The following is a 21,414-nucleotide window of genomic DNA, read 5'->3' as shown; positions in this document are numbered from 1 at the left end:
GATCACAGCTAATTATCAACTGCCTCGTTCTGCCTGTGGCCCAATATGAAATCAAACCACAATACATAAACAAACAAAGAAACAACTTAAAAGTGCTTGAACTAGTTAACTCATTCTAAAGCATGGAAAACAACAAGCTGACGGTTAGCCAGTGGGCCTCATTAGGCTGTTGGTAAGCGTCGGTCTAGCTAGTTGGGTTTGGGCTATGTCCACACTAATTCCAGGGCTTGAAATTACAACCGTTTTGGTCGCATATTTTCTTATTAGCCCACTACGCTAGAACAGAACGCAAATGGATTGGTTAATATCAGCTGTCAATCACTCAGTTAAGATGACAAGGAGCTACAGCCGCGAGTATGTAAAGGTCGGGATACGAGAGACTGACAATAACACTGACAGGTTTCGTTTTAGAAACCACCTAAAGTTACAAATAATGGCACATCGGATTTGTGATCATGTAATGAATGTCAATCCAGCATTTATACTTTTCAAATAGTGTATAAAAGACTTCCGGTGTTTAAAGTTCACAATGAAAATGACTAAAGCACCCACTTAAACCACTAGATTTCCAACATTACTAGCCACTCGCCATTTTCTCTTTTTATTTTATATGCATAAATTTGACTCGGACATGCTAAAATGCTTTAGGTGTTGTGTAATGTCCACATGCCTTCTCATTTATTTCACTTTTTCTGTGTATTTTGTATTAGCTTGCTCAGTGTGCATGAGCAAATGGGTTGTCCCAATGCAATTATGTTTTATTTCATGACTTTTCAGGGCTCAAAATTAAGGATTTACCAAGTTTATGTCTGACCACACCAAATAAGTAATTCTTAGCCACAATTTTTTTATGTCAATACAAGGAAAATATAGCTGTATAGATGCACTTTTTAATTCAACAAAACTTTTCTTTAAAAAAAAACATTAAAAAAAATAATAAAATTCATTAAAAAATGTATCTAAAATATGCACAATAATCTGTCCTGGCTAAATTTCCCAGATCACCAGTTAACTACTTATAAAAGGGGAGTGAATCTCCCATTAAAGAAATGCTATTGTAAAAAAAATATATAATTAAACCATATTAACAAAAATAACTAAGCAAATGAAAGCAGGTGTTGGATAATGAAAGGCCTGTTAATAATCTGTTCCAAGAATAATTAAAATGAAAGCAGTTACCGCTGCTGGTTACAAAACAATGTGTATGTTTAACCTTGAGCTCTTGAAAGCAGCAGGACTGTGGGTGCACGATCATCGCTCTCTGTCCAGTCTATTTCAAAGGGAACCGACTGCACCATTTGTGCTTCTTTAGGCACGGTTGCTACGCGCAAGTAAACAGGAGCGCTCGCGCTTATTAACAGTCCCATGCGTCACATCACCTCTGCGCGTGAGTGATCATCCTCTCGATTGGTTTTTACCTTCTTTTTTGCGGTTTTGCTCGCACGAACACAGTTATTTTTGTCAGTCGTGCTGCTTTTTGATTTTAAGATGACATTTGCATGAATATTGGGCCATGCTTATTGTCGAACCCTGCTTTTAAGAACACTACAATTTTAAAATGATTTCCAACCAGCCAAAGTGGCTATTGGAGGTGTCTGTCTAACCCACCAGAGCTGAAGTCTACCCGCATTTGGCGGGGTTGGCGGGTGTTAATGTAAAGCCCTGTATATATCCATTCCTAATATATGATAAAAGTGATACATTTTTTATAAATTGTTAAAATATTTGTGCCAGTGATACAGCAAGTCTAGAGACTGTAGTGTACACCATGATTTCATGATTGATATGACTAAGAGGGGAATATTTTCTCAGTTCAAATGAGTAGCGGCTTGCACCCGGAAACGGTATCCCATACGTCACGACTTAAGCGGATAAATAAGACCAAATTATAACAATAAAAATTCAACACTCTTTAAGTATACATATATTTTTGTCCATTTCAATGCACATCAGGTTAGAACAGTTGTACTTCCTAACCATTATACCGACATGACACACAAAAAAACATACGACATGTAAATAATGAGTGAACTACCCCTTTAAAAGGAAGGTGTGGGGTGGAAAGACAGCAACCAAACTGCCCTTAACTCTGATACAAATTGTCGATAACGGTCTTAGAAGGTCTAACTGGCAACCAGATAAGAAAACAAAAATGGGGCAGTACATACAAAAAAGTTGGGTGGAAGTGCCGAGCAAAGAGCATTTGCTCACAGTTGCTGCTTGACTTGCTCCAAAGCAGAGGTATCAAGCGGTGGCAGGCCTACCCCTGAGAAACCCGCTGCCAAGACCTCACAAGTGACATGGATCCGAGCCCGCGGCACTGTTCATTCCCCCACCAGCTGGTGAGTGATTAAAACCACTGAAACAATGGGGTGCACACTCAAGCAGAAAACTGCAAACGGCGCGAGTCAGACCAGGGCGAGGGGAAGGGGACGGAGGTCTTCACAATGCTCGCGCTGGGGGGAACGCGTGTGTGTTAGAGTCAGGCAGCCAGCGTAAACAAGGAGCCTTTCTCAATACCCATCCAGCCATGACCTCTCAGACCTTCAGGCACAGGCTGTTATTCTGGGAGCTCCTAAAACAGCATCACCCCCTACCAGCTCCTCTGTCAAGGCCTAAAATGGTCCACGGTTGGCCCATTTTGGCTCCAGACAAAAAGTGAAAAGAAAAAAGAAAGGTACACAAGCGCTTGGAAGTGTGACCCGAGGATAAACACACATATCGTCTCCTCCCAACACATATTAAGTAGCTCGTGAGCCTTTTATGCACGTGTTATGTATCCAATTATCATGACAAATGGAGTCTGTGCGCATTTCCAGCACCACTTTTGTAGGGGAAGCTGTACATGTGTAGCTCAATACAAGGTTATAAAATAAATATCCGTACCATTCAAAATTTTACAGGTCAAAATTATTACCTTTTTTTAATATTAATACAAATTTCAGCAGAAATAAAATAATCAGAAGAAACCAATAGAGACCTTTCATTCTCTTTACTTTTGATTCAGATGTACCGCATCATGGTTTCCACAAAATGAGCTAGTGGGTATGCACCAACATATAATTTATTATATTATTATTATTATTATTATTAATTTATATCCAATCACTTTTTATTTGTCAGCCGTATTATATTAATCTAAAATTTATATCCAATCACTTTATATTTGGGACATCGCAGTGGGTATTAAGATGACCAGATTCAAGCCTCGGCTGGGTCAGTTGGCATTTCTGTGTGGATTTTTGCATGTTCTCCTCCTGTTGGCGTGGGATTTCAGCCCTTAGCCATCATGGCCTCCCAATCATCCCCATACACTGACTTAGCTCCTTCACTGTCTCTCCACTCCACCAATAGCTGGTGTGTGGGGAGCACCGTTGTCCTGTGGCTGCCGTCGCATCTTCCAAGTGGATGCTGCACACTGAAGGTGGAATGGGGAGACTCCCCTCTCATGATTGTAAAGCACTTATACATCATACAATAAATGCGCTATATACATACACATTACTTATTCACAATGAACATCTCCCATGCTGCCAATCTATTAATTTACTAGCTGCTAATTAATTTATAAAGCCAATAACATTAAAATTAAACATTTAATGGGCCGATACGGATATGAGTGCCTATGTTTCATGCATAACTAACTTTTTAACAGCATAACTGCAACTGAGCCAATTACAATCATTGATTAAGGATCACATCACCTTGAAAAGTGACGTAATGATGCTTTAAAATCTGCTTTAACGTCACAGAATTAAATTTTCCTTTATCCTGGTCTCTATTTAAGAGGTTGACACAGTGGAATGAACCGCCAACTATTCCAGCATATGTTTTACGCAGTGAATGCCCTTCCAGCCGCAACCCAGTACTGAGAAACACCCATATACACACACATTCATACACAATGAACAATTTAGTTTGTACAATTCACCTTTACCCCATGTCTTTGGACTGTGGGGGAGACCAGAGCACCCAGAGGAAACCCACGCCAACACCGGGAGAATATGCAAAGTCCACACAGAAATGAACAACTGGCCCAGCCGGGACTCAAACCAGCGATCTTTTTGCTCATGCTAACCACTGAGCCACCATGCCACCCCCACAGAATTCATTACTTACTTGCTTACTTACTCCCAAGGCCATTTATATCGAAGTTGATGTTTAGCAGCACCATATTGGTGTTTTGTAACATGTAATTTTACGAGGTGAGTCATTAACCCAACGCTCAACCCTCAACCTGGAGGACCAGGACATGCACACATACACTACGGACAGTTTAGCTTACCCAATTCACCTATAGTGCATGTCTTTGGACTGTGGGGAAAACCGGAGCACCCAGAGGAAACCCACACCAACACGGAGAGAACATGCCAACTGGCCCAGCCGGGACTCAAACCAGCAACCTTCTTGCTGTGAGGCGACAGTGCTAACCACTCAGCCACCGTGTCACCCCCACAGAATTCATTACATATTAAAATATATTCAAAAATTAAAGTACTGTTGAACTAATAATATTTCATAAGGTTAAATAAATATCTTTAGAACAGTGCTGAATTATGTTTGTCCCAATCTTTAATGCATGAACACATTCAGTAGATACAGACAATCCCAGTGACTATTTACTGCAGTTAAAGAGCTGCAATTATTATTTAAATGATGAATGATACCCTGGAAAGCACTTTAGTTAAGCGGAAATATCAACCTTGATATACCTGTCACACAATCTCTCAGTGTAATCTCCAAAGGAGTAACCCAACAGGTGGAATCTGAATGATTCTTTGTCGAAACACGCTAGTTGTCCTTTGTCGAAACATGCTATTCAAACAAGAGAGGCACCGTCATTTACAATCAAAACATTAATGCCTCAAATTAAAACCAACAGTACCGACCTGAAATAACCAGGCGGCGATGAGAGGCATTCAGACTGGAAACAAAGGAAAGATTTGATAGCACCTGTCCTAAAGTACCTCTTCTCAAAAATAGGGGAGGAAATAAAGCCGAGTAGGAAGAAAAACTCTCCCCAAAAAAAAAACAGCAGTCAAAACAGAGCTTCCAGAAGGCACCCCCCTTTCTCATGCTAATTCATGAGAGGCAGCCATATTGTTTATTGTACCCCGGCACAATGCAGGACATCTGCCAGTTAGCGTTAGTGTAATTCCTTCCCCATGCTTCATTAGGCTCTCCTTTATGGAGCAGAGACAGGCCTCGGGAAGGCGCGGGGCCGCAGAAGCCGAGCCGCACTCCCAAACGCAGGGCCAGCCGCTTGATCTCCTTCCAGCTCATTTGATTCCTGGGGCCCACTCTCATCAATTAGCATGCGGTGGGTCTGAAATGGGGCAGTTTTGGGGCTGGGATGGGGTGGAGGCTGAGACCTCTGCAATCTGCTGTCCTTGGGAGGGAGCATGGTGAATGAGGCGGCTGGGCATCTTTTGGGAGGGTCTACAACTGATGTCTGCTATCTGATGTCTGTGTGGCCTGACAGAATCAAATCTCACTGATGCATATTCAAGAAGCTCTTTGGCTAAAATATTCAGAGTCTGGAAGGTTGTGTTGAATGCATTAGCTATATAATGACTACTTGTTGTAAAGGTTTTAGCATCCATGTGTTATTTGTGAACTCTTAGGACTTTTGAGGAAAAAAAGGTTTTACTAATGTACTTGAAATTAGTTAAAGATGTATGGGAAAACAATACATTTGCATAAGTAAAGCGTATCAAATGCAAATTGCTTACTTCAAAAATCTATGAAATTCCAAAGTGCGGTTTATTTATAAACTGATTTTGAGAGGATCACGTGCTTATGATCAACATGGCTGGCACCACATTATCTCCGTAATCTGCCTTATTAGATGATTACGGACGCTTTATAAATAACCAAAGCTTTTTACTCAACCCAAGCTCATTCTGAAAACGTAGCCCCGCGGACGTTTCTGGAGACAGCGGAATACGTCCCGGGGGGTAAGTACGGCCGCGTTTATTTTTTTCAAGCGAACGCTGTGGGGCGGTATGACGCCATTCCCTTTCCCGCTTGCCTTACCTCCTTGCGGAGGGCTTCACCGCTGAAACCCGTTTGTCCACTCAGCTCACTGTGTAACGTCGGCAGGCTCGAGATGCGGAGAGGACTCGACCACAGCGACCGGTTTCGAGTACGGGGAAGAGCGGTTCCAGCAATCAGGTAAGACGAAAAAAGAATCCCAAAAATTAAGTGAACGAGTTTCGTGACAGGGTGAGAACGCGGCGACATCCGAAAACGCAGTAGAAAAAAAAAAAAAATTTCGGGGCTTTTATTTATATATATATATATATATATATATATATATATATATATATATATATATATATATATATATATATATATATATATATATATATATATATATATAACTATACTTATATTTATGTAAATTAATTAATGTATTTTTAAATTAATGTAGTACTACTATACTTATATATATATATATATATATAAGTATAGTAGTACTACATTAGTATAATATGATAACATAATACAGTATAATAGTTTAAATATATAGCTTTTTAGTTATTTTAGTTCATCTCTAATCATCACTAGGAGAAATTTAAAGAAACTACATATCTCTCTCTTAACATGCAAACCAGAGACTCAAACCAAGAGCAAGTGTAATGTTCAAAGTCCCTCTCGATACACAATCCTTCCTTATTGATACACAAAACTTCCACAGGAAAGCCCTAAGGTGCCCCTTTTTAACTTTGCAAATGTGTCTTAGCTTCTGTTTCTATTTCATATTGGCACGAGTGACAAAGAGAGAGATACGGTTCGTTCCAGTGCTCAATGTAAGATGTCCTGGGGGGGGGAGATGGAGCGAAATATGATGAATGGATTTGTAAGACTAGCATGTGGGAAAAGAAAAGACAGAACCGATTACAGGAGAGTAGACGATCGGGACAAAAACAAAATCCAACATTTCCGCTCAGAGCTTTCCGGATGAGCACTGACACGACACACACACACACAAGGATTATTTCTAGAAAAAGGGAAAGTGATATCTAGCCTGAATGACTTATTGCTCCTTAAGGATGCCCCTTGCAGTCTGAAGGTTTTTTCTAGTCCAAGGCTGAGATGGAGGCCACTAAACAGACATACACAAACCCTCCTTTGCATGAACACACACACACAGGCTGAAGCAACATTCCTCTGGCCAATCTTTGGTGAAAGCCAGAGCTGAATGAAAATAGAGGCACACAGGCAAGCAGGCCTTTAATTAGAAGCCCATCCACCACATGCACTGCCCATCAAAAGCACAGGACTCTGTGATCTGAGGGAGCTCCATCCTTCATCTGCAGGCTCGTTTTTTGTGCTCACAGGCCTCAAAGTACAAATGAAGAAAAAAAAACGTTGTTATTTTGTTATAAAACGGCTTAGAACATGGTGCAGGGAAATAAAAATGACTCTTAATAGACTCCGTGTGAACCGGAAGTTGCTGAGACTTGCTTCAGTATGCTGATGTTCTTTCATTTGAAACGGAGTAGGGGGCTTGTAGGGCTGGGCGATATTTCAAAAATGCCATCTCAATCATTATTTTCCATATTCAAGATAACAATATATATTTTGATATAAGTTGTGAAAACTTACAGATTTAAAAGAATAACTCAACAATGACTGAAGTCATTAAAAAGAAAAATTAGAGGGTCCAATAAATGGCATAACATATTTTCAACAGATACATTTTTGGTGGCTGAAAATTCGGTACATTTATATTATTAGCGCACTTTTAGATTCCATTTGTTCATTTCTGCAGTGTGATTGGCTCTTAGATCAATATAGATTAAAAAAGTCCAGAACTTATCATCGTTATTGACATAAATTTGATCGCGATTCGATATAATATCGTTTATTGGCCCAGCTCTAGGGGTGTGGCTTTATTTTTGCACATCATCCGAGGGGTGTGATTAAGAATATTGTGGCTAAAGCAGCAAACAAACATTAACGGACAAGCACCATCACTCCGAAAGTGAAAGCAAATGCTCCGAATTTATTTGAAAACAAAACAAACTTAAAAATTCAGTGGATTAGCTTGTACAAATGACTTGCTCTCCTAAAGTATAACAATGTTCACACTGTAAATTCTGATTTCACATGGACTTTTAAAAGATGTATATATAGAATTTAAAAAAGCCTAATAGCAACACCCGTGGAGTTGTGGGATTCATTGTCTCTGAAATGTTTGTGATAAGTGATATGAAGTGTGATGAAGTATTGTCATTTTAAGACCACTTAAGAACAAAATTTAACGTTTTACCATTTTGTATAATTTTTTAATCCATTCAGCTGATCTTTGGATCTAGCAGGAGCACTTTTAGCTTAGCTTAGCACCCCAGGAGGCACAAAACGTCACAAGATGTTAATATTAGATTTGATTTAGGTCGTGACATCAAGTGACTAAAATTCAATGTCTAGTCAGCGTCTAAGGACAAAGCTGATATTTGGTTGATTTTAGGTTGTTACCCAAAAGAGACCAAAAACCAACATCAAGCCAACATAAACCAACCTTAGACCAGTGTCATACTAACGTCAAACACTGACATTTATTCATCAGGTATGGCAACCAAAATCCTACGTCTGATATACATTATAGTGGTTAACGTCAAGCTGTAACATTATTAGATGTCGATATTTGGTTGATTTTAGGTTGTGACCAAAAAGAGACCAAAAACCAACATCAAGCCAACATAAACCAACCTTTGACTTTGACCTTAGACCAGTGTCATACTGACGTCAAATACTGACATTTATTTATTAGGCATGGCAAACAAAACGTCTGATAGATGTCATAGTGGTAACGTTTACACAACGTCAAGCTGTAACTTCATTAGACGTTGATATTTGGTTGTTGTTTTTTTTATGTTGTGTTGGAAACTTAAACCGATGTCATACTGACGTCAAATACTGACATTTATTCGTCAGGTATGGCAACCAAAATACAAGGTCTGATATACATTATTGTGGTAACGTCTACATATTGTCACGCTGTAACATCATTAGATGTCGATATTTAGTGGATTTTAGGTTGGACGTTGGACATTAAGGTCGGTCTGTTGTTCGGTTCTGACATTAACCTGATTTTCATATCCAAATAAAAGACAACGACCCCACGACATTGGGGTACGACGCCAATCTGACGTCATGTTGACATCTTGTGCCTGCTAGGATAGTTCACTGAATCAGATTAAACCATTAGCATTTTGCTAAAAAATTACCAAAGAGTTTTGATAATTTTCCTATGAATTTATGAATTTTCTTGAAAATCAGCGAACTTCCGTCAATATGAAATCGTAAGCCTTAGTACACGATGTAAATACAGAAGAGACAAGCATTGAATAAGAAAATTACTGAAACTCTTTGCTTATTTTTCAATAGTATCTGGATGCAGCCTTTATGATGCAAGCTAAGATTGCATCAAACAGCGATGCAATGTCAGACACAATGCACTCAAATGGAGCGCATTGGCGTCACTGTGACGGGTAGGGTTAGAGGTGGGGTTAGGTGAGCCCATTAAAAAGCATTGGATGCAGTCTCAGATTGCACTGCACCAGGTCTGCATCCAGATCCCTCTCTCATTTTTGAGCATTTTTAATGCTAAGGGTTTGATTCAATGATCTATGCTAAGCTAAGCTAAGCTAGAAGTGTTCCAGCCAGACGCGGAGATTGGCTGAATGAATTCAAAAATAGTAAAACTCAACAGCCTAACTCTAGGAGACTTGTCAAATTAGCCTATTTTCAAAATAAAAGTTCTTTTAATTTTATATTAATTCTGTAATTTGATGTTAAAAGGGAATGCCCAAATATAAACTTATAGAAAGTAGATGTAGAAAGTAAATATCTGCGCAAAATAGCTTGTTATTTGCGAACGTGTGGCATTTTACACTGTCACTTTTATAAAGAGCACAGCAGCTTTGAAACGGCTCATTTGGTCGCCTCTTCCAAACCATCAGGAAAATGTGACAATTCAGCTTTTCTTCACCTGATAGTGAGCACTGTTACAGAAGGTGTTACCTGAGCTCCTCCAGCAGAGATTAGATGGGATGACTGCACATTCAGCTAAAATGCTGCTGACATTCATTTCTATATAAACAGGACTGTGTGGTATGTATTGCATGCCAAACACATTATTTAACTCATGTCTATATGGGTATGTTTAATGTAAGAATGGATTTGTTGATGGGAGGACCGAATATTTATAAAATATATAATAAAATAATAATAAATAGGATTTATAGTAAATATACATTTTAAAAAGTAAACAGTGCTTAATTTGATTTCACATTGACCTTGAACTATAAATGCTGTGGGCTAAAGTCATTGCTTTACAGCTTTATTTTAAGTGCTGAGATGAATATGCTGGTGTGATGGTACCTTTATGGTTTCAGGTGGCACTCCCGGATCAGGTGCTTTCTCCAAATATGTAGTTAGATCCTGGTCCACATGTTCGAAGACCAAAGTTAGTTTGGTTTCCCGGTCAGTCCTGGAAACTGTGCATACGTCAAACAACCTGGATGAGGGAAAGACAATCAAGAGCACTTTCATTAAAAGCTGTGTGAGTCACGTCTGTTAAGTATTTAACATGAGTTTTGACAAGTTCATGTGTGATTTAAGGGCCCAAAAGACTTCTGAAAAAACTAAAGATCACTTTTTAAACAAAGTTAGGTTGGAGTTTGAACTAGCTTTATGGCCCGTTTCCACTGAGTGATACGGTACGGTTCGATACACTTTTATGGCCGCTTCCACTGTCAAAGGTGTACCTAACCGTACCACTTTTTTGGCACCCTTTCAAAAGGGTACCAAACACAGAGAAAGGGTACCAAAAGGTGAAGCTAATATGAACTCAGAATGATGGAATTACTCTCTAACAGGAGGCTTTATGTGCTGCTAAAGATTACGGACACAGATGAGAGGTTTTCATTGACCGTAGGCTATATTTTGTGTTGTTTTTAACCTAATTAAGGACTAAATGTCTGCTGTATGTACTTCTTCTGTAGTTGGTAACATATCAGAGATTGTAAGGGTCTGTATGTGTTCATATATGTTGCATTTATTTATTTATTTTATAAAATTGCAGACGTTACAGTAGGCTATTTCGCACTGTCATTGATCTGCAGTAATAATCAAATCCTGTTCATAGAAAAATTAGTAATAAACATTTATACACAAGTATTTGTGTGTATAAAGCATCTGTTTTGTGAGAAGCGCTTCTCATATGATATGTGAATAACCCGTATGGCTTTACTGTAGACATTTTCTCAAGCGAAAATTATGTCAACTGAAACTCTCAGTCATACCCCACACCCACCCTTGGTAATGGAAACGCAAGCCTGATAAAGGTGACCTGTACCGACCCGAACCGTACCAGTCCGTGGAAACAAGCCATTACAGAGCAATGCTCTTACAAGTAAACACCTTTAGACTTCTACTGGTAAAAGCTGATTATTTAAGGTTTACTGTTACTATTTTTATGCTTAATTCCACATCGTAGAAAGAGATTAGTTGACTTTACTTTAAAAAGTGTATAAACCAGTTAACTTAAATAAGGTAAATATGCGCATTATTATAAAAACATACGATGTTACTAACTTTTAAGTAGAGTTGTCCCTCCTTATTCCTGGCAGATGCATTCTAAAAATATCTCGCAGTTGGAGAAATCGCCGAAGTAGTCAGCTTTATTATTTTTACAATTATTTTAGATGTTTTAAGGCTGTAAAACCCCTCACTACACACTTTATACACTTTTCTCAGACAGGCATTAGGATTTCCACACTTATCTCTCATTTAAACTCTCACTCTCAAAGTTCAAACTTTTGAAGAAAAATAAATCCAGTATTGTAAAATGAAACCAAATATCAAGTTGATCGTAATGGCGCCCTACAGCCGCGTAACTTCTACCTTCCCTTAGCGTTCCTCTGCCTTTGGGTGCCTTTGACATTGCAGAATGTTTTGTCAACATTGTGGGGAGAAAACTTGCAAACAAAGTACAACACTTCTGTGTCACACTGCTAGCGATCGAAGATTTATGCCAGTCAGGACGCAGAACACAATGTGATGTAGAAAAAAGCATATCAAAATGCACAAAAAAAATCCACAAAAGGTGAACCGCATTTTAGCGAGGGACCACTATAACTGATTTTTTTAAGCTGAAAAGCTGCTTGTATCGGAGTAGTCAATTCTATAAAGAATTACATATAACAAATGTGACAACATCAAATTCGATAATCAGATGCTTTCTTAACGGCTGTTTTCTCACTGCTGCCATTCATATTGTTTGTTTAATTTGTTATTGACAACACATATTTTACCTATTTATACAAATGTCACTTGCAGTATACTGCGGCATACGCATTTCAAACGCATTTTTACCCCTAAACAAAGAGCGAGTATAAATGAGTATATCAGGGGCTTAGTTTAGGCAGATTTTACAATATAATGTGCAATTAAAAGTGTTGTGTCAAAAACATTCCACGTCCACACAATCGTTCTCAATTGTTTCCTAAAAAGTTGTTCGTCCACTTTGAAATGACTGAAAATGTTTTCGTCCCTGCGCATGTGTTAAGACAAAACACGCTTTGAGCTTCATTAATTTCAGCTCTTTAAAATTGTTGCAGCAATTTTTTTATGCTTTTTTAAAACAGTGGTTCTCAAAGTGGGGGTTGGGACCCACAGAGGAATCACTGGAAATTGAAGGAGGGGGTGGGGGTGGGGGGGGGTCACCTGGTGAATATTAAACTATAAGAATGACCATATTGTATCTATAACCTACTGAAGAGAAAAAAAAGGTAGCTTTTAGTAACTAGTTCTATTGGATTGCGACCCCTGGGGTAATTAAATTACATTAAAGACACAGCAATAGCGTCAGATGCAGCAGATTGATTTTATAACAGGTTAAACTTTCTGGCCCATTTACAGAACTCACATACATTAAAAAAAAATAAGCGAAGAATAGACTTGGGTCTTTTGGTGTGTGTGTGTGCGCCATTGCATGCAAGGTTTCTGTATTTATAACCACTTCAGAGAATGGGGGTCGCGAGTCACTGGCATTGTCACTTTGGGGGTCGCGGGCTGAACAGTTTAGGAACCCCTGTTTTAAAGGACAGACTTTGCTGCAATTAGCATTAAGTTATAAAGTTGCAAATGCAAGAAAGAATATAGACTAGAGAGGGTGATAAAATAACAGCTGAGTAAATATTTTGACTGTGTCCGAAACTGATACTTCCATACTATATATTACGCTAAAAACAGTATGTGAGCCAGGCAGTATGTCTGAATTCATAGAATTCGAAAAACAGTATACGAGAAGTACCTAGACAACAAACTACTTCCGGCGAGAATCTGAAGTGTGCATCTGATGCATACTACGCTATCCCATGATGCACTACGACGTAGAGCGGAGAGCGGGTATGAAGACGGTTGCGTGTTGGGTTCGGCGCACATGGGGACTGTACCAAAAAGCTGAGGAAATCCGAGTTTTCTCGGAGACAGAATAATACGGGAGAGGGGTGGGAGATGGGTCTAAAATACGCAAGACTCCCAGGAAAAAAAACCTGCCGGGAGTGTAGGCAGGTGTGCCCCACAAGAGAACTCATGAATGGGAGTGAAGCAACGCAACTGATGCGGACAGGTCACATGATCACAACAAAAGTACATACTGCTCGCATTCATACTATATAGAACGTACTTTTCTAACAGTCAAGTAGTACATTCAAATTCAAATGCAGTACCTACTGAGTAGTAGGTGATTTTGGATGCAGCCTTTGCATCCTTTGAAGCAATCTGGAGTATGTATCTACAAAGGGACAATAATCTGTAATAATGGTGTCCAAATGGAAAGCAACCAAAAACAAACCACTGTAAATTGTCGTCCACCATCTTCGCTGAATTGGTCACATGACTAAAAACTGCATGATCATCTACAACAACCTCTGTTTTCACAGTCCACACTGCGACTGTTTTTAAAAAGATGTGTTTTTGTTGCATAAAAACAAGCATGGACAGAAAAATGTATAAGTGGGAACATGGCCTGAGACTTTCCCCAAGGCAAAACATGTCTTCATCCTGAAGCAACAATGCCAAAGCACTAAAATTACTGCTTGTTCTGCAAGGCACGCTCTCTAATTGCCTGACGTCGCTGTAGAAGATAATGAATTATCCTTTGACTTTTAGTGAAAGACAAAGTCAAATATCCCTAATCTACCAAAAGAATCTTTCACGGTAACGTTACCCGATCCCATGACATCATGCACTGAACTTCTCCAGGAAACGCTTCTGCTGGAATCCAGATTGAGCCTCCACAATGAAGCCTCTTAACCAACAAAACATATGGCATGAATAATATTCTCATTATAAGCACTGAGAGGTTGCCTGTACTTTCCAAACACACGGCCCTATAGAATTCTTGAGCCTCTTGCATCCATTAATACCAGTGTTCCATTTAAACCTATTTTCTTACATTGACTTCGTTTTTCCCCCTTTCTACAAAAAGTATGTACACTGTATTGCCTAAATACAAATGCAATTGGGATTCAAAATTCTGCAAACCCTAATGAAAGAATTTAAACTCTTATGATGTAAAAAAAAAAAGATAAATATTTCAGATTATACAGTAATTCTCATTAAAAGGGACTAGTTATACCCTTTTTTACAAGATCTAAAATGAGTCTCTGATGCCCTTAGAGTGTGTTTGTAAAGTTGCAGCCCAACATATCTCACAAATAATGTTTCATAACTCTTTGAAACCGTCCCTTTTAGGCTTTGATCCAAATTGTGCTATTTTGGTAACTTTAAATTCAAATGAGATGGGTGGAGCTACAAACTCTAACAAAGTCTATGGACACTGCAGTGTTTGTTTGTTTGTTTTAGGCCCCGTTTACACTAATGCGTTTTCGTTTTAAAACGCATAAGTTTTGCTATGGTTACGCCATCCGTCCACACTACGCCGGAGTTCTGAGCGCCGAAAACTGAGCGTTTTGATAACGCTGGAGAGGCCGTTTTCATTCTGAAACGCTGCTGCTCCGTCTTAGTGTGGATGAGGAAAAACTGAGTCATCTGAAAACGGAGGCGGGACTGCTGAGATTCGCTACCTGATTAGGGCTTTTGTGTCATTGCCTTCGTCACTGTATCCTTCCCTTATTCGTCAAGCCTCTATAACATGACTATAACACATGGCTTCAACGCTACCGGAAGACAGTACTGTAAACAACAACATGGGCACAGAAATGGAAGCGTTGTTTGCACTATTGTCTGTTTTAGGCGCCATTGTGCAGTTATTCATTTGTTACGTTTAGTAACAACTCGACCTCGTCGTCTGTCCACAAAAATACCTCTCTTGCTTTCTTTGCCATCGCGTTTAATGTTCAACCGGTGTTTGTTGACTAACAATAACCAAATGCCGAGCGAGACGCATGCTTCCTGTTTATACTAGAACGCGCATGCCCAGAGTGCGCGAATGGTCACGTGATATACTTTTTGGTGGCGTAGTGTGGACGGAGATATGTTCAGAGACACTAGGTAAAACGCTAGTGTGGACGTGGATCGTTTTTGATCTGAAACGCCGTTTTAAAACTAAAACGCACTCGTGTAAAGGGGGCCTTAGTTTAAAAAATGCCGTTTTAGAACGAAAACGATCCATGTCCACATGGGTGTTTCACCAAGTTTCTAAATAGATCTCCGTCCACACTATACCGCTTTAAATGCACATCCTGTGACCACACAAACACACTCTGGGATGCTCTGCAGTGTATGCGCATGTCTGAGTTCCAGACAGTCAGTGCATGCTTTGAGCACAGCTCCCCAGGTGAGAGCAGCGCGCGTCGGACAGTTCATCAAGGATCTGGATCTCATCTCACTGTAGTTGTTAAACGTGATATTTAAATCATCTTGTCTCTATCTAACGACTCTTCGCTATTTTGAATCTATTACTTATTGTAAGTTCATGTGTTAATTTATGTATCCATGTACATTGATTCTGCACATTTGACTGATTGCTTGCCTTTATTTTCTATATGTATAAACTTATTGTACGTTATACATTTATAATGGCCATTATTGATTATTAAAACTGATATTCAGCAAAGGTGACAGGGTATGTTTCGTATTTTTCAATGAAAACGAAAGGAGGCAGTAATGTTATAAGTCTCCAGTCTGTTATAAATATACATACGGTGAAAATGACGGTCATTTATATATGTAGCTACACGACGCTTTAACATTTTTAGTGTCTGTTAGGTTGCTAATATCAAAATGAAAACAGGCAGTTCCTTATATCATGTTTTCATTTTATTGTTAAGAAAGTGAAGCAATGTAGCGAGAGCGATGTGAATGACGTTATAAAGTACACTGTTCACTTTAAAGATTACTCAATGTGTCCTCGGGAGTTTGTTTTTCATATCAAACTTGTGAAGTCTGAACTTATAAGGATGCAAGACTGAACCTTGTGTACTTGATATTCAGAAAAAGTCCCACTTTAAAGACAAATGTCTGCAGCCATGCCTCCTGAAAACGATGCCTCCGTTTTCCCCATTCACACTGACACAGAGCAGCAGCGTTTTGAAACGAAAACGGCCTCTTCAGCGTTTTCAAAAAGCTCAGTTTTCAGGCCTCAAAAACTCTGGGATAGTGTAGATGGAAGGTTTAACTGTAGCAAAGCTAAAGCAATTCAAAACTAAAACGTACCAGTTTAAACAAAGTCTTAGTCACTGATAATATCTTCAGCAGGTGAAAACTCTAATGGCGGATGGCTGCTTCGCACTCAGGGCTGTTTATTCTAATGAGGGGGAGATAATTACTAATGGGTGGGGGTTTCCTCCTTTGATGACAGTTACAAAGGGAGAATGCCAATCAAAGTGTTTGATCAAGTGTGATTATAAGAAATAGAATTGATCAATTTTTACCATTTAAGGCTGGCTATATTCACACACTGACACACAACCTCTTATAAATGTTATTTTTTGCATAACAGGGCCCTTTAATTAATCAAATACGCACATTTATGACACCACTCGCATTCTTTCATTAAATCTCAAGATGCTCTTTGGATAAATGCGGACATGATCTTCATTTGAGTTCATATAAAAAGCAATGTGGATATTAACAAATAGACTATTTCAAGTCCTTGAACGACATTTGCAATCCAGACTTTTTTACGGTCAAGCAGCTTCTGGTGCACAAAGCTGTAAGGCAAGGTTGAGGCCTTGAGCTAGGCCAGCCAATGACGCGAGTTCTGCCTTCAATTGAATGAACCAAGTCCTTCAAACCAAGCCATTAATCTATTAGCTGCAACAACTCCCCTTACAGGGACGCCAATGATCTCAAAACAAGATTTTCCATCCACCAACCAACTCTGACATTCATAAGCCAGCAAGCTAAAAATATCAACACATTACCTAAACAATACAAGACGGCCTTGATGCCAGACACGGACAATGGGGAAATAAAATGCATCTATTTGCAGTCAGAAAAGAAAGCAGACTGCTCACAGACATTTGCGCATCAATGGTTTCACATCTGCACATAAAGGTCAACAATAGATATCACTTGCAGTTGACAAGCAAAGGTGAACTGTCTGAAAGGTGCATGCGTCAATGGTACCATTTGCATTTGACAAAGTAATTACCAAAACAATGGGGAGCCACATAACTGTTGTTGGAAGACTTTGTAATCCTGAATCCAATGCTAAGAGATACATGGCTTATTTTCAATACTCTACTTGCTAAAGGTGTATAAAGACACATCAGAATTCATTAAAACTACTTGTTTTGATAGATGAAATTTAAATTGCATTGATTTTAATGGAAAAAAGTAATTCCTGAAATAATTTCTAAAGGAATATGCAACAAAGCACATTAGAATTCATTAAAAAGTACTGGTTTTGACAGTTAAAACAGAAATTGTGTTGGTTTTAATGGAAACCACATTGGACATTTTAGTATTTACTGGTCTCTGCAATTTCACCCAATGAAATAAGCAACAAAACAAATCGGAATACATTAAAAAGTACCAGTTTCAATTGTTAAAATGGAAATTGTATTGTTTCTGATTAAAATAATGATGGTCATTTGGGTCTCTACAATAATTCCTAATGAAATATGTAACAAAACGCATTAGATAACATGAAAATGTACTCGTTTCGATGGTTAAAGTGAAACCTGCATTGGTTTCAATGAAAATCATAATGATCATTTGGGTCTTTACTGGTCTCTACAATAATTTCTATTGGAATATGTAACAAAAATCTCAAAGTAGGGGAGAAAGTGTATTTGCCATAGCAGGACCTCGCCTCTGGAACACGCTGCTGTTAGAACTAAAAAAAGGCTTCGGCAGTGGCACTGCCAGTTTTTAAGTCTAATTTAAAGACTTTTATTTTCTAGGTCTCTTCTAGCATAAGTCCATCCCTTCAGGGGTTGAGGGCGGGGTCAAACTGTCTTGTTCATAATCTTCTCAGTGTGGTTAACTGTGGTAGTATCTTATTAATTAGGCAAATTTCACACCTTTTATGCTCTCTCATATCATATGCTTATTGCTGTTATTGCTTATTATGCCCATACTGTTTGTTCATTTTTTCTCTGTAAAGCACTTTGTGTAGCCTTGTGACAGTTGGAAACGTGCTATACAAATAAATTGAACTTGAAAAGACATTAGAATCTACTAAAAAGTACTGGTTTCGATTGTTAAAATGGAAATAGTATTGGTTTTAAAATGGAAACCAGGATGGTCATTTGGGTCTCTACAATAATTCCCGATGGAATATGTAACAAAACGCAACGGAAACCATTAAAATGTACTAGTTTTGATGGATAACGTGAAAACTGAATTGGTTTTAACGGAAACTATACTGGCCATTTGGGTCTTTACTGGTCTCTACAATAATTCTCAATAGAATATGCAACAAAAAATATCAGAACTTATTAAAAAGTACTGGTGTTGATAGAAGCAATTTAAATTGTATTGGTTTCGATGGAAACCATAATGGTAATTTGGGTCTTTACTGGTCTTTACAATAATTCCCAATGGAATAAACAAAAACACATCATAATACATTAAAAAGTACTGGTTTTGATCGTTTAATCTAAAAATATTCTAGATTTAAATGAAAACTATGATGATCATTTGGGTTTCTAGAATAATTCACAATGGAATAAACAAAAACACATCAGAATACATTAAAAAGTACTGGTTTTGATTGTTAAATCTAAAAATATTATTGATTTAAATGAAAACTATGATGATCATTTGGGTTTCTACAATAATTCCCAATGGAATGTGCAACAAAACACATTAGAAACCATTAACATGTAATCGTTTTGATGGTTAAAGTGGAAACCATAATGGTCCTTTGGATCTCTATTGGACTCTACCTTAAATCCTAATGGAATATGTCACAACACACACTAGAAAGTATTACAATTGTATTGGTTTTGGTGAATAAAATGTGATTGATCTGTGATTAACAGGTATAGCTACATATACTGTCATCAATATGGCATATGCTCACATGAAAAAAAAACAAATTCAATTACTTTAATGAAGAGTAGATATTGTAATTATTGTATATGCATTAAGTGTGCGTTTATTTAACACAGAAAAGGTTTGATTTGCATATAAATGACCCACAAAAAACAACTAGGAGGACTGTATTATGCATGCCAAGCCAGTAGTTGGTGATTTCAATTTGTAAAGAAACTACATCCCTGTAATCCACCATTGTTGTTTTGGTTGTACATGCGCATGCCTATAGACTGATGTATGAACATAATGCTTAAAAAGGTTTTACAAGTCGCACAAAGATGATACTGAAACAACTTTCTGAAATCCATTTGCATGTTGTTGTGTAAAAGAATTGCCAAAAGGGATTTTTTTTAGCTGAAAACAGCAGTTATATCTGAAAACAACTCACTGCTTTATTCTGATCAATTGCTATTGTCATTCACACCATCTGTGTGGAAATTTTGTGATATTTTTGCTTTCTAGCAAGGAAGCAACACGTAGGAAAATTGTGCAATATGACATTATACAATGTCAAGATCTAGCTTGATCTAGATGATGACTTTAGCAGTTATTTCCACTAAACAAGACTGGAAACTTTATAATGAACATCTCTTTTTTTGTATAGATTTTAAAACATTAGTTTTTTTATTATTATAGTCTATTTATGTGCATATCCAAGCAGTTTTTAAAAAGTATAAAACAAAATGGTCATCTTTTTTGTGGAGAACTGCATTTTTTTGTGTGTGATTTAGTATGGCAGCCACTGTAATGCAACCTGTCTTGATTAAGATTGACATTTTCTATTGGATTATTAAGATTTGAATAATGAACTCTCTACACTTGAGTTATTTGAGTAACTGGAAACTGTGTGGTACAACAAAAATCCGCCAATGGAGGCAAATTCACCAAATGTATGCAGTCATCTTCAACTAAAAGAAGCATCTTGAGTTTCTCGAAGATCTTAGGGGACGTCCCTTCAACAGGGGTCGATGAGTTTGAAATGATGTGGCAGGAAATCACAGGCGTGACTTGTGTCTTTACTAATTGTTCACCAAACAACTTATCATGCCTATTGCTTTAGTTATGGATCATTTTAGGAAAGCTTTCTTTTTTTATGGGTAGGAATGTTTGATAGCTGCCAACATTTCTCAGATCTCCTGCAGATTAGAGGTGAACGTAACATGCCCAAACATTTTTAATGACTGACGGGGACAGGATTTCATGTTCAATAACCTCTGATATCAGGAAAAGGATATGTCAGCAGTCGTATTAAAAATATTGAGGGCCGGAGAAAGGTGCAGGAAATGAAACTTGCGATATGAGGAATAATGCTGTTTTCATTATAGCATCAGGCTTTTCTTAAAAACACCAGCATTTAGTCTCAGTCCTTTTAGCACTGGGTTGACTTTATAATTAACATTATATTTTGACTTGTCTTTCTGCAATCCTATGAAAGTCGTCATTGGATTTGTAGGAGTTTTTATGAATATATTAGAAAAACTGTATCTGTTTTAATGGAAAACATAATGGTTCTTTGGCTTTTTACTTGTAATTTATTCGTCTTTTATTGATGGCATGCCAAAAAACAATAAATCCTAAAGGAATATTACACATTGGAATTCATTAAAAAGTACTGGTTTTGATCATTAAAATGGAAATTGTATTGGTTTTAATGAAACTATAATGGTCATTTGGGTCTCTACAAGAATTCCCAATGGAATACGTAACAAAACATATTAGAATTCATTAAAAAGTACTGGTTTTAATTGCTAAAATGGAAATTGTATTGGATTTATTGGAAACCATAATGATTATTTGGGTCTCTTCTGGTCACTACAATAATTCACAGTGAAATATATAACAAAACCCAATAGAATTTATCAAAAATTACTGGTTCTGATAGTGTAA

The 21,414-nt window shown here is 37.9% G+C and overlaps 1 protein-coding gene across 6 annotated transcripts in view; it reads right to left on the bottom strand.

Annotated features, from left to right (window-relative positions):
- The window catches only part of cdk6 (cyclin dependent kinase 6), a 79,843-nt gene that overhangs the window by 54,970 nt on the left and 3,459 nt on the right, over positions 1-21,414 (bottom strand). For all 6 annotated transcript variants that reach the window (XR_012394449.1, XM_073930412.1, XM_073930415.1 and 3 more), the window contains one exon: positions 10,393-10,528. Coding sequence is in view for 5 of the 6 variants with exons in the window: in XM_073930412.1 (XP_073786513.1) it covers positions 10,393-10,528 (136 nt within the window). In the remaining variant the exon portion in view is untranslated. The remainder of the gene's footprint in view (positions 1-10,392; positions 10,529-21,414) is intronic.

Source organism: Danio rerio, chromosome 19 (genome assembly GCF_049306965.1).
Source record: "Danio rerio strain Tuebingen ecotype United States chromosome 19, GRCz12tu, whole genome shotgun sequence".
Lineage (NCBI taxonomy): Eukaryota > Metazoa > Chordata > Actinopteri > Cypriniformes > Danionidae > Danio > Danio rerio.
This window is presented reverse-complemented; position numbering and strand designations above follow the sequence as displayed.